Raw genomic sequence first — 13,669 nt, forward strand, 5'->3', positions numbered from 1 at the left:
TTGTTAGCATCTGGTGCTAGCTAGCTGAGCTAACGGATATAAGGAGCTGTTTCAATGAAAACAGAGGAGCGACATTTCGCCAACAACTGCGCCGAGCACTTGACTTTATGCAGGTAGCCAGACAGCACACTCAGCACGGATAGTGTGCGCAACACAGCTCATACACACAGGCATATATGCCTTGAGCTGCACATAGCTTCAACGATCCATCACAGTGTCTCCACATTCTCACACACACACACACACACACACACACACACCACACACACACACACACACACACACACACACACACACACACACACACAGTATTGTATTATTGTATGAGAGAGGTTCTAGGTTGAATTGAGGCGAATATTTGTAATGTTCAGAGGTTGTTGTGTTTAATATTCATGAGAATATTTGTCATTGTTCAAATGATAATAAACAAACATATAAAGCATAGTTGTCCACTCATATGTTGATAAGAGTATTAAAAACTTGAAAAATATCCCTCTAAGGTACATTTAGAACAGATAAAAAATGTGAGATTAATTTGCGATTAATCGCGATTAACTATGGACAATCATGCGATTAATCGCGATTAAATATTTTAATCGACTGACAGCCCTAATATTTATACTTTTTTTTTTTTCAAAATACCAAACAGCTCATGCATTTTAGCCATGCCTCATTTTGGTCAATTTGAATTTTTTTAGCTCTGTTTTTGCAAGGGCTGATTCTGTGAGAACAGCACCATCTACAGGCCTGGCATATGTACAGTGGCGACTGGTCATTAGGGGCAGGTGGGGCACAGCCCCACCTAGTGTCAGCAGAAAGTATTACAAATAATGATTACAAAAATGCAAAAAAAAAAAAAAAAAAAAATATAAAATATATTTTAAGATCATGTTTAATCATCTGATTCGTCTGTACATTGCTGTTTTAGTCTGTGTTCTTCTAATTAGTGTGTCTACAGTCACAGTGTGTGCCTATTGAGCTGTTTAGAGCCATGTGGGACAAAACCTGATTATGCCCCTTCCTCTCGCTGTGAAGTCAACGGTGACTGTAAAAACTTCACTGCGCATGCTCAGAGTATTTTGTAATGAAATGTGTGTGGCAAAAAAATAATGACCAGAGGGGCATGGAGCTACCATCCCCACCATACGTCATCTCAAATCATTCAGAGCTGATTGGCTGTAAGTACGTGTGCCGCGAAAAGTGTGCTGTGTGAAGAGGAGACGAGAGAGCTGCAGTGGCGCGTCCTAAAACCAGGAAGTAAGCACAAAAAAGCAATGAGATTTCTCCAGAGGATTTTAGAAAATAGCTCGAAATAAGATCTGTGGGAAACGTACCTGTTAGATAAATGCACGTTTTGATTAGCCGGATAACATCCACATGTCTACCCTACTTATATAATTTTTTTATCATAAATCTATGGATTAGATTTATGATAGACTTTTGAAACTACAAGAACATAAGGAGGACTTTTACAAAAAAGTAATAGAAATGTTTGTCCAGAAGGATAGGCAAATGGACTTCATCTTCAAGTCAAGGTAAGACCGCCATTTTATTGAAAATGGGATCTTACTAAGAGAGAACAATTCAATATTTAAATGATAAAATGACATTTTTGGGTATCCTTTTGTTGAACTGTCTGTTTAAAATTAATCGAAGCATCAGACAAAAAAAGCTTTTGAAAATAATATTATATTTTGGTTTAGGTCAAAATATAATATTTGTAAACCTGAAGAGTCAGTGCCAGTGCCTCACCAGCCATGAACCTCACTGCACGTCACTGCAGAAGCTTATATATAGACATCTAAGTTTTTTGTGCCCCACCACTTTTGTACATATAAAAACGCCACTGCATATGTACTACAGCGTCTCCAGCGCTTTCGAACGGCAATGGCCGTGGCTGTCTCCTCCTGATTGGTGGAGTTGGCCCAATAGCCGTAGCGCCACTGTCCTGACGTCAGGACAGTGTTCAAATCTGGATCAGTTTTTATCAGATCCGTTGCAGCCCCGTTTTTAGAGATTTGGGTATGGAGGAAAATAGAGAGGGTTGTGTTTTCTGACACTTGGTGAGTTCCCTGGAACACCGGGGACACATATTCATGTATAAAATTAAAATACCCTTACAAATCAGGACTACTAATAATAACTCCATTGTTACAATATACAATATGGTGACGGTGAACTTTGCTTATGATGCGAGAGGAGCACTTACACAAAATGTTCAGGTTTCACATTTCCAAAAAGCAATAACAACTTAATCATCCATAAATCATAATTAAAAAAACATACACGAAATTAATTTGTCATGATCCATAAGAGCATTGGTTATCTTAAAACGGAGTTTTATCATTAAAACATTTGTTAAGTTTTAGCGACACACTCAAAGGTGTAATGTCAATATAACGCAATTGAAGTGTAAACTGGGCAAAATAAAGTGACTTATTTTTTGTAGTCTGATTACATCATCAAGGTTGCATATCATCTGTTACTACCCGCCCTTACCTGATGGAATTAAAGGTTTATGTATATGAGCATATGGGTGTGACTGCAAGCAAAAATCATCAAGGTGAAATAAGTCCGGAAAAAGTAACTTGTCCTTTTACTGTTAACATTTATCTGCATTCTTGTTCAGTCCATTTGATTCCTTTTAGGTGCTTAGTTTACGCCTTGCAGGCTGAGATGTGCTTATTGTGACACTGTGACAGTCACATACAGTGGCATGGTGTTGCCATGTCTCCCACCACGTCAGTTGCTTTTCAGCTACCTCTATGAACAGAGGAGTGTCCAACAAGCGACAAAAGATATGCGTCACTGCTCCTTATGTGAAACCTGAAGAGTAGGTTTTAGGACTGTGTGGTATGTGAATGAAGGCAGTCTGCTCCGTCACATTTTCATCAGAACACTTTTGCCTCAATGTTGACCTCATCATGAGTTTCTGTTGATATCTCTCGCTCAGTGAAAGTCAGCTGTGTGAACCTACCAAACCGAGCAAAGCAGCTCTAAGCCAGTTTATAGTTTTATTAAAGGCCTGGATACTTCAAGTTTTAGTTTAACCTTTATCACAGAGTAAAGGTGGAGTTTTTCTAGATAGATTAATGGTATTTTCGGATTCTACGAGCACTGAGACCACGGTGTTCAGACTTCCAGAAAGAATTGTTTCTCTCAGCGATGAACCTGAGGTAAGTTATTAAAGATCAGATATTAGATAAGAAGTGATACACCTATAGAGCTACAGGAAGCCTGAGAACATTTTCCTTGACTCAAGTCTTAATAATGTGCTGGATGAAACAAGATTGTACATGTCTCAAGTGCAGTTATATGTAATCAGAGATGTGTTGTTAAAACGATTAGCAGGTATTGGGTGCTAAGATGCTTCCTTTACTCGGCTTCTCTTTCTGAAACAAATGGTCTTAATCCACAGATCTTTTGTTTGGCTATGGAATAAACACAACAGATTGAGGACATTAACTTGTCTAAGTCAAAGTCAACTTATTGTCAATTTCTGGTGTGTGTGAACAGGGAGAATGAAACGTCCTTTCTCACCTCTCATCTAACTGATAAGATACAACTTTATTTGACATCAGTGACTAACAGAATAGCAGAAAAAGTAAGATTATTTTAATAAGCAAACTATAATAGGAAAGTTGTATTGGACATAACATTTAATAGTGAGAAAAAAGTAGTATTGCACATGATACTGAAAGGTATTATTGCACATTATATTGAAAGTCATATTGCACATGATATTGAAAAGTATATATCATTCCATCTACCATAGATTCATTCATCTGGTAATGTTTTTTTAATCAAAAAAACCTGAAACTTACCTGAAACTTGTGCTTGTCTTATACTTCTTAAATATATATATATATTAGGGCTGTCAGTCGATTAAAATATTTAATCGCGATTAATCGCATGATTGTCCATAGTTAATCGCGATTAATCGCAAATTAATCGCACATTTTTTATCTGTTCTAAATGTACCTTAGAGGGATATTTTTCAAGTTTTTAATACTCTTATCAACATATGAGTGGACAGATATGCTTTATATGTTTGTTTATTATCATTTGAACAATGACAAATATTCTCATGAATATTAAACACAACAACCTGAACATTACAAATATTCGCCTCAATTCAACCTGGAACCTCTCTCATACCATAATACAATACTGTGTGTGTGTGTGTGTGTGTGTGTGTGTGTGTGTGTGTGTGTGTGTGTGTGTGCGTGCGTGCGTGCGTGCGTGCGTGCGTGCGTGCGTGCGTGTGTGCGTGCATTCCATGGTTCTATCTCAGCAAGAGAACATATTAGCTGTTTAGCTATTATAATAATAATATAATAACGTTAATAATTGTAATGCATTACTATTAATTAGACAAAACAAACATTGAGAAAGTGTCACTTTGGTCTTTGGGTAATTATGACAGCATTTCTTACGTTTATCACTAAACACTAAAACACTAAACCAATACATCACTAAAATAATGGGGAAAATCCTCAGCAGAATAATAATTTTACTTAAGGATATTCTGTCTCTGCTTCCACCCCTGACCCAATCCCAAACACCTCTTTTTGTTTAAACTATAACTCCTCTTACACATGGAATGGAAATAAGTAGTAACACCATAATAAAATAAATATTTCCTCTTTTATATAAAATGCAAATCAAAGGCATAGCAACTCGTTTCATCTGGGTTCCTGCTCATGTTGGTGTGGAGGGTAATGAACAGGTGGATATTCTGGCCAAACAAACACTCAGAATTATGAACATAGACATAGAAGTTCCACTTAGCAAAGCGGAGGTTAAAACATTCATACAGAAATATGCACAAACAACATGGCAAGAACATTGGGACCTTAGTGATACAGGAAGACATCTTTATAAAATGCAAAGGTATGTGGGGGATGGAAGGAAGGTGGGGTTTAAAAGAAGGGAGGAAAATGTCATTTCTCGGATGAGAATAGGTCATACAGGTCTCAATCATACATTAGGTATAATAGGAAAGCATCCAACTGGAAAGTGTATACACTGTAGCCAGCCAGAAACTGTTGAGCATGTTTTACTGCTTTGCAGGAAATATAGTAGGCTACTCAGAGAAATGTGCTTTTCCAGACACTGAAGAAAGCAACATTCCATGACTTGTCGCTATCAGGGCTGTTAGGGAAAACATCAGGCAATATGTATTGTGAGATTATTACGTTTCTAAGAGAAATTGATCAATTTAAAATAATCTAGAGTTTTGGTTCTTTATTTTATTTTATTTATTTTGGTTATTGTTTTCTACATAGTCTCTTGTCCACACTCCAGTCCAGTTGGTGGCGGTAATGCACCTACAAGTTGGTTTGCCAACCGCCAATAAACACCAAAGAAGAAGAAGAAGAAGAAGAAGTAGTAACACGTTTTGAAGTGCAGTTGGTATCGTGAACACTTGGTGGCAATGTTTTGTCAGGTTTGAGCAGTAAGCGCTTGCGCAGTGCGATGTAAACATTTGGTAGGCCACCGCCGTCTGTCTGCTCTGCAGACTGTGTACACGTATTATACGCTGCATGGGCTGGACCGGAGAGTCAATGGGAACTAGCTAGCTAACCCAACACTGGCTAGCTTTCTAGTAGAAAAACCTAGCTATGCTAACTTGGGAAAATATAGCTAATGTATTCCGATAAAGTGTTAGAAAGCCGGTCTTTTTCTTTTAAAAGTGGGACTATACGTTTGTGCATGGGAAGCAGAGGACAGTTGGTGCGGCTGGTGAAAAACATTTCAAGGTAAAGGTTGTTCTTGTTTTCTCGGGCTATGACTAAGTACTGGAATAACCACTTACTCATAAAACGAAGCGAAGTTATCTCTGTATCAGTCCAAGTGTATGGCATGACATTTCATTTATAAAGAAGACTATTTCAAAACGTAACTTTTGAATTTGTTTTCTCGGAATATCAGCTTGTTTACACTGGTTGTCAGTTCTGTCATTGAAAGCTTAGCTATGTGTTGTACAACTAGTTAATTGGATGGCTCCGGGCTCCAGCTATCGCCTGGTTCTCCTGCTTGGCGATGTCAAATGACTCTATCGATGTAACTTTGTAATCCTACTCTTACCCTCGTCGAGCTAGCCGACGTTAGAGCCTTCTGGAAGAGGACAGTATACTGTTGCATTTGATGCTAGATCTCCATTTCAGCTCACAACACCAGCGAGCCAAATAAGGAGCAGAGACTTCTCTAATGCATCGGCCCTGTCTGCTGTAAACTAAACATGTTTTTCATAGGTGCTAGCATGATGTTAAGCATTTAAACCTCTCAGCAGTGGCATGGGCTGTATTCAAGCCAAGGATATATTGAACTCCAACTTCGGGAAAGTTACTTACAAGTGACAACAACAACGCGGCTTTGTGTACAGTAACCCCGCAATATAACTCTTAAAACTGCAGAAAGTACTTATTTCTCGACTGTCATAAATAATGACAGTAAACAGCGGCAGGTCTGACAAATATAAGCGAGATGGATAAGGAGTTAAAGAGAGAACATGGAACGCTCAGTGTTGGCCGATGATGTTATGGAATAGTGTTTCTTGATGATCATGACTGTACTACTGTAACTCACAGCATTTGGGCCATCCAATGGGGAACATTGGATGTGGTATCGGAGCAAAAACAAACAGCAACCACAATTGAGTAATACATTTGATGTTTTTGCTAAATGGCTGTCTTAAAACAAATCCTAATGTTTAATGGGCTGAGTGAGAAGTGTAGAACCTTATTGTGCTGTGACTTATGTCCAATGTCTATTAAGCAATCAAGTAGAACATTTCACAGTCTTGCCAAACAGATATTCTCAAGTAAAGTGCTAGCTCATCATTTGAAGGCATTCTGTTTCACCACACGTGTGCAACTGCATTCAAACCTGGATGCATTTAGTTCAATGCATTTCTGTTCTCAGAATTGATAGTGATTCAATTAGCAGGGTTTTGTATGGGTTTAAAGGGAGTTTCCTGGTGGGACATACCCAGATGCTTCTTTATTATCCTCACTTTTCAAGGTGTCAATTCCAAACCTGTAAGACTAGAGATGTCTATGCAGTTAAAACGGAAACCTCCAGAACCTCAGGATTGGCATGCATGACCCAAGGGAGTTATAATGCATCTTTTGGGACAAATAACAGGACAGATGATGTACTTTTCAGCAGTATACATATTTTTTATTATTCACAAATAGTTTCAGAATGGAACAATAAATAAATAAGAAACACTTTGAGAAGCTGTCGTAATACCTGTCAAATTGACTGAGAACAAGTCAAATAAGTGAGCTTTTTTAGTACTACCACTTATGGGCATACTGCTAAGAGATAGAAGGAGTCAGTTGAAGAACATATGTCTCTGGTTTAGACAATGGAGATAACACACACAGCTTCACACAATGATAAGTAGTTGGTGTTACCATAGCTTTCCCTCCAACAAAACACACTAGCAAATGCTGACATTTATGTGTTATTGATTAAAAAATACAATTCACAACCCATTACTTTAAGGCTACTTTTTTGCAGTGCAAGTTTTGCAGGCAACTTGTAAAATAAAAGCGAGTGGTTGTAGCCCTCACTATGTGACAGCGTAATTAAGAATAGCCTTTAGAAAGACCATTGAAATGCTGATTGTACACTTGGAAAAAGTGAGCTTTTCCCGGTATGTGGAGTGAAAGGCCTTTCTACCCAAGTGAGTGTGTCATTGTAGGACAGTCAGGCCTGTGTTTTAATTCCCTCACACTCAGCAAGTGGACAGCATGTTTCCCTGAAGATAGTCATGCTCTTTCCAGCTGGGACAGACATGTGTGTGCTTATTCATCGTCTAGAAATGGCACGTGATGAAAGAGAAGTAAAAGTGAGAACATTAATTATTGCATGATTGTTATTAACAACTTTTAGACTTCTACATGTGTCCTGGCTTAAAAGTTGATTCACATGTTTTTGCTTGGTTCTGCACTTTGAGATATATGTGAGGTGCTGCTGTGCATTTTGAATAAGGAAGAAAATGCTTCTGCCTTTGGTCTTTTTCAGTTCCCCAATTGTCTCGAAACTGTATCGCTGAGGCTTTCTTCTTGCCTCGCTGTGGGTTCCATTAGCTATGCACACTGCATCTCAGGGCCCCTTTGAGTTCTTTGGCAAACAAAAGCAGAAAAAAAATCTCTGTATCCACAATTTATAGGGAAACCTTGCTTCAGTTGGCTGGACTTGATAGAAGGAATGTTTTCTAAAACCACCTGGACATAGACACATCCCTCAAATCCTAGCCTTCCCTGCCCTGACAGATTTGGATCTGCTCATACTTTGCTTCCCTCAGGTTTTTCTTGTCTGCTAAAAACTACAGTAAGACACAGTGTTGTTTTTCTTCAGGAAATCAACAAATAAGGTTAATTAGGTTCATCATTGATCAGACTGAAAAGTGCACGCATAAATAAGGCAAGGTGGAGGCCTTACCTCTGCTGGGTTCTGCATGGTGTTTAGTCCTCAGGGAGGGTCCTCTTTTCTCTCCCCTGTTAGTTCTGCATGGCAGCCCACATTGGGGGTCATTCTGTGAAGAAACCTCCTGCCCTTCCATTTCCCCAGTGCTTTCAGACAGAGACACATTACAGATACAATGCTGGCTGGCTCAGTGGTGCAGAGCAGAGCTGGGTAAAGAGAGGAATCTTTTTATGCACCAACTGTTTTTCTATTGTTTGCACATTACTGATTATTTTCACAAAGAATATGTAGTTCATTTTTTATATTCATTTAAGATTGAATGATTTCATAAATGATCTGTAACTGGATCAGCGTGACTTTAAGGAAGATAACATTTCCTTCTTTAGTTATTTAGTACTTGTTAATGAAGTCACACTCTTCTGTGATATAAGCAAATGAAATGAACTATTGAAGTGGTCTATAGTTTAGTTTTCTGCTGTTGAAGTGGTACAGTATGTGCTGATCAACATCTGAGCCAGTTTGCACTGCACACACCCGCTGATAATCTGTCTTCGTGCAGAAGCGACATACGTCTGTTACTGCTGTGGATCCTGTTATCATTTTTAATTACAGTCATGTGGGTAAATGCAACTTGCATTTTCAGAATCATCATTGTTGATGTGCCAAATAAGTGTGCTGGGTCGTATGGGAGACAAATCAAATCTTGTTTTTTCCTCACGTTACCAGAGATATATATAAACAGATGTCGTCTGTAATATGGACAAATCTTTTTTTAGATTGTTTAATTATATGTATAACACGGTGATCCACAACGTATTAGGAAGTCAAACTGAAACTGTCAAGAAATCCTATCTGGAGATTTGTATTGTCCTATTTCTTCCTTCATTATTGATAAGTCTTGTAATACAAATCATTGAAATGAGGTAAGGGGTTCTTATTTTCACATCTATCTGCATGTACACTCGTGCACCTGTTCTGCAGACCTTTGTTGCTCTGGCAGCCGCCCAGGAGGATCTACAGGATGTGGATCTGTTAGTTTAGCTGTTCTGTCGTATTGTTGATTGAAGGTCAGTAAATACGCCCCCCCCCCCACAGTGAAAGCTCTGGAACAGGGTGTTACTATGAAAACAGTAACAATGTGGTGTACCCCCACTTCCTGTTTCCATGTGGTAGAATGTGTAATGTTACATACAGAGGCTTTTATGATGCATATATTCAAATGTTTTTACTACATGTATATTTGCCATGCAGTGTATTCATAATTAGAGATGCACAATATATATATTGGGTTGATAAATCATCATAAGGGGAAACTTATATTATAATGTATTACACTAACAATCTATAGCCAATATATTATTGGAAAATAATACAAAGCCAAATAGCTTTTGTTGGCTTAACAAGTGCAGCTTCTAACAGCAATTGTGGATTAGCAACTTTACAGTTGGTTTGCGGATCTGTCAATAAACACAGAGAAGAAGAAGACAAGCGCAGTACACTGACCAAAGAGCAACATGTTGTTGCCTTTGTGGACGATTTCTCTTTTTCAGAGGAGATATTCACTTGGAGTTTGCAAAACAAGTTTTTTTTAATGTGTTTTACTTGATAAAACAAATGAACATTTAAAGAGCTTTCTTTGTTTTTGTTGTGTTCGCAATAGTGATGTCACTCTAGGGCTGTAGCCTACCCGAATATTTTTTTTTTTTTAATTTATTGAAATCTCCAATATCAACATAAGAGCTTGTGCCTCTTCGGGGGGTGCTAACACTTAACCATAAACCTTCTCGTTTACTTTCTCCGTCTTTATATGTAGATATGACTTTTCTCCGTTAATCTCCGTCACGTTGTTTCCATAGCAACAACAACTTCCTGTCAACAGCGCTAACTCTCCTTCAAAATAAAAGCATGTCCATACAAAATAGGAATCTTTATATCCGAATATATTCAGTGTAAACAAAAATAGTATTGCTTTATTTTTAAGTAATAGTTTATTTAAAGTGAATCAACTATAATATTGCACTACCTTTCACCTCTGCTGTGTGGTATCAGTAAAGCTACTCAGTGTCTGTGTGTGCACAGGAGGGTAACAAACCTCAGCCATCATACTTTCAGTGTATGGCACATTCCTCTCACCATATTTACCACAAACTTTCCTTCACCTCTCCTTCTCTGCTATATCTTTGTCCCTCTGTAGACCTGATACTCGCAGACAAATGACTCATCATTTAGTACCGAGTAAGATGCATGGTATGATTGGTTTCCTGCCTGGTAGAATCCAGACTTCCTGTTGGGTTGAAACCAAAGGCACATTCTTTTTACTCAGGTACGATAGGAATTTCAGAATCCCTTTTTCCGCTTTGTGTGGAGGTCTACTTCCTGTTTTACCATGACTTCAGCAGGAGACCTTTTATAAGTCTTATCTTTAGTGGAGCACTTTGACCCCTCCTGACAGTGTGATCAGCATATGACTACAGTCTGTCATTTAATAGGTTGAAGGTTCACCTGTGGAGTGGATTACCATGGACTCCGTGGATTACTCATCTCTAGATGAGTACATACTTGATTTCTTCATGGAGTATGTTAGCTGCTGAAAGATTGTGGATGATTTGGAATAGCAGGTATGAGTATAGAAGATTTCCTGCATGAAATGGTCAGGCTGTTGGTTGTGAACCAGGTGGCACATCCTTTCTGAAGTCTCTCTTTGAGGACAGTAGATTGGCCATTGTTGAGCTCCAACCACGTTTACTGTTAGTCATGATTCTTGCATTTGTCAGTTGTATACAACACAATATACAAACTTAATGACTGTCTTAAATGTCAGGAATAGGGGCTGATTATATTCTCCATTAGTTGTTTGGTCTGTAAATTGTCAGGAAAAAGTCAAACATTTTAATTTCACTCAAGGTCCAAGGTGATTTCTTTAAATCTTCTTGTTTTGTCAGTCCAATTTCTTCTGCAGTGTGCAGGTGAAGACATGTGTCCATCATGTAGGATACCAAACAGCTTATAGCATCTTACATCTGAAATGGAACAAATTGTCATTCAATTAAAGCAATTACTAAAAAGTAATTTAATGTTTTTTTGCTAATGCCAAGTATGAAAACTATGCAGCTGTATGGATTTAGCAGATACTGCTATGTGCTACCGGTGCAGCTATTACAAAACTGATAATGTATTTCTGGCAGGAATTATGTTTAAATAAATTCATGTTAGACTGCTCTGTGATGGTGTAGAATATTTGTATTTTTTGTATTACTAGGATCTAGTCACTGAATTAAGAGGTATTCTCCGTCCTCTGCAGGTGGCGACAGACACGGTTGCTGGTAAGCTGAGTTCTACTCTCTCATGGGTGAAGAACTCGGTGTCCCACACGGTCAGTCAGATGGCTAGCCAGGTGGCCACGCCCACGTCCCTGCAGACCACTGCCACCTCCTCCTCCACCTCTCTGTCCTCAGCCGGCCTCTCCCCCTCCTCACCCGCGCTGCTCAGTCCTGACGATGTGGAGCTGCTCGCCAAGCTGGAGCAGCAGAACAAGTAAGCAGTCTCTCTGGAGCTTCTCCTGCCTATCAAATGGAGAGGTACCCATGGATGGAGAGCACAGTCTGCTTGATAAGACAACAACAACAACATAATCTTTTAAAATGTTTAAACATTAAAAACATACAATAAGTCCATTTCCACAATATATAGATATATTGAAATATTTGAGATGGCCCCTCGTTAGCAGACCCACTGAACTACTACAGTGTGAGGTTACCCTTCACTAAATTGTCTTCTTACATACCACCTTAAAGACAGACAACAATCCTAATCAATTACTTAAATTACGTTACTTAATTGTTTGTGACGGTAAATTCCAGAAGATTAATAAGAAAAATGTAGGTTCATTTAGAATATGTACCTAGGCTACTAAATAAAATAAAAATATCCAACTGCTCAAGCATATAATCAACATTTAACACGTTATCCCCACTCAGCAGCATCAGTTATCATTAGTGCATGACTTTAACATTGTTTACTTTGTTAGTGAGTGAGATTTTAGCACACTTATGGCACAGGACATAACAATTTGACCTGGGTTGACCTGGCCCATGAGGGTAGACGCTCAGAAAGAATGTACATAGGGGGGTTTAGTGGATACTCACCATCTTCTATCAAATGTGAGATGGGTTATGGGCTGTGATATAAATGCTGTGACATGAAGCTTGTTCCTGTCCCCAGGGGAGCGATTAGCATGCAGTCATGTGATCGAGCTGTAAAGTGTCCAAACAAGTTCAACTTCCCCAGGAAGTAAAACCGCTGTTCAAATACTACAAGGAAAACATGTTGTATAACGTTCATATAAAGTCATTTTCACATTGACCTCAACAATATGTTTTATTACATTTGAATTCAACATTTCAAGTCAGTATTCAGACATTTGTCCACCTTATTGTTATGTCTTTGCCTTGTCCTTTGTACACATCGGATCCTGCACCACTCTGACAACTGTAGGATCTTTCTGCACCCCCCACCTTCCCCCTCCTAAACTACACATACAGCAAGGTGACGTTCAACATGTTGTGACAGGCTGGGGAATATAAAGAGTCAAATACTGTTGGGAGAAGATGTACCAGTCTCCTGTTTTTACAGGTTCTGTGCTGACTTGTAATTAAAGGGTGTGTGACCCTGTTTGACCTGGCCTTTGGTGACCTGACTGCAATTTCAGGGAGGAAGAGACTGTCTGGTTTAAAGATGTTCTCAGTGCGTGTGTGAGAGATGGTTGGCCCATTTGATCTCATCCACTGGCTTAACAGAACCTGGGAGAAAAGGTTCAGGTTTGTGGGAGAATGCACATCCTGCAGCTACTGAGAGGGAGTGAAAGAGAAGTGAAAATAATAGCAATGGGGGCCAAAACTGGCAGGATCCACCCATTGATTTTTAAGTTGCCAATTTGTTTATCATTGTGATTTTAAGGAACTGTAAATGTACATCTGATTTTCCTTTAATATACGAGACATTATTTGGATATTTGGAGGGATATCCTATACCAGCGGTTTTCAAAGTGTGAGGCGCGCCTCCCCTGGGGGGCGCCAGAGAGCTTCAGGGGAGGCGCAGCGTGAGAAAAAATAATAACGAGAAAAAGACGAGTAAAGTGACATTTGCACACTTTTGCCTGTCTGTGGAGACCGAGTTCCCCCACCTCGCCAAAAAGGCTGTTAAAGTGCTCACTCCCTTCACCTCCACC

At 39.0% G+C, this 13,669-nt stretch overlaps 1 protein-coding gene across 4 annotated transcripts in view; it reads left to right on the top strand.

Annotated features, from left to right (window-relative positions):
• The first annotated feature begins 2,889 nt into the window (after positions 1–2,889).
• evi5b (ecotropic viral integration site 5b) overlaps positions 2,890–13,669 on the top strand; it is a 42,669-nt gene continuing 31,889 nt past the window's right edge. For 2 of the 4 annotated variants that reach the window (XM_034140699.1, XM_034140700.1), the window contains exons 1-2: positions 2,890–3,176; positions 11,744–11,976. In XM_034140699.1, coding sequence (XP_033996590.1) covers positions 3,093–3,176; positions 11,744–11,976 — 317 coding nt within the window. In that variant the 5' untranslated portion in view covers positions 2,890–3,092. Of the gene's footprint in view, positions 3,177–5,531; positions 5,763–11,743; positions 11,977–13,669 lie in introns of those variants that run through there. The other 2 variants (XM_034140702.1, XM_034140701.1) reach the window with 2 other exon arrangements.

Source organism: Trematomus bernacchii, unplaced genomic scaffold, assembly GCF_902827165.1.
Source record: "Trematomus bernacchii unplaced genomic scaffold, fTreBer1.1, whole genome shotgun sequence".
In the NCBI taxonomy this organism is placed as follows: Eukaryota; Metazoa; Chordata; class Actinopteri; order Perciformes; family Nototheniidae; genus Trematomus; species Trematomus bernacchii.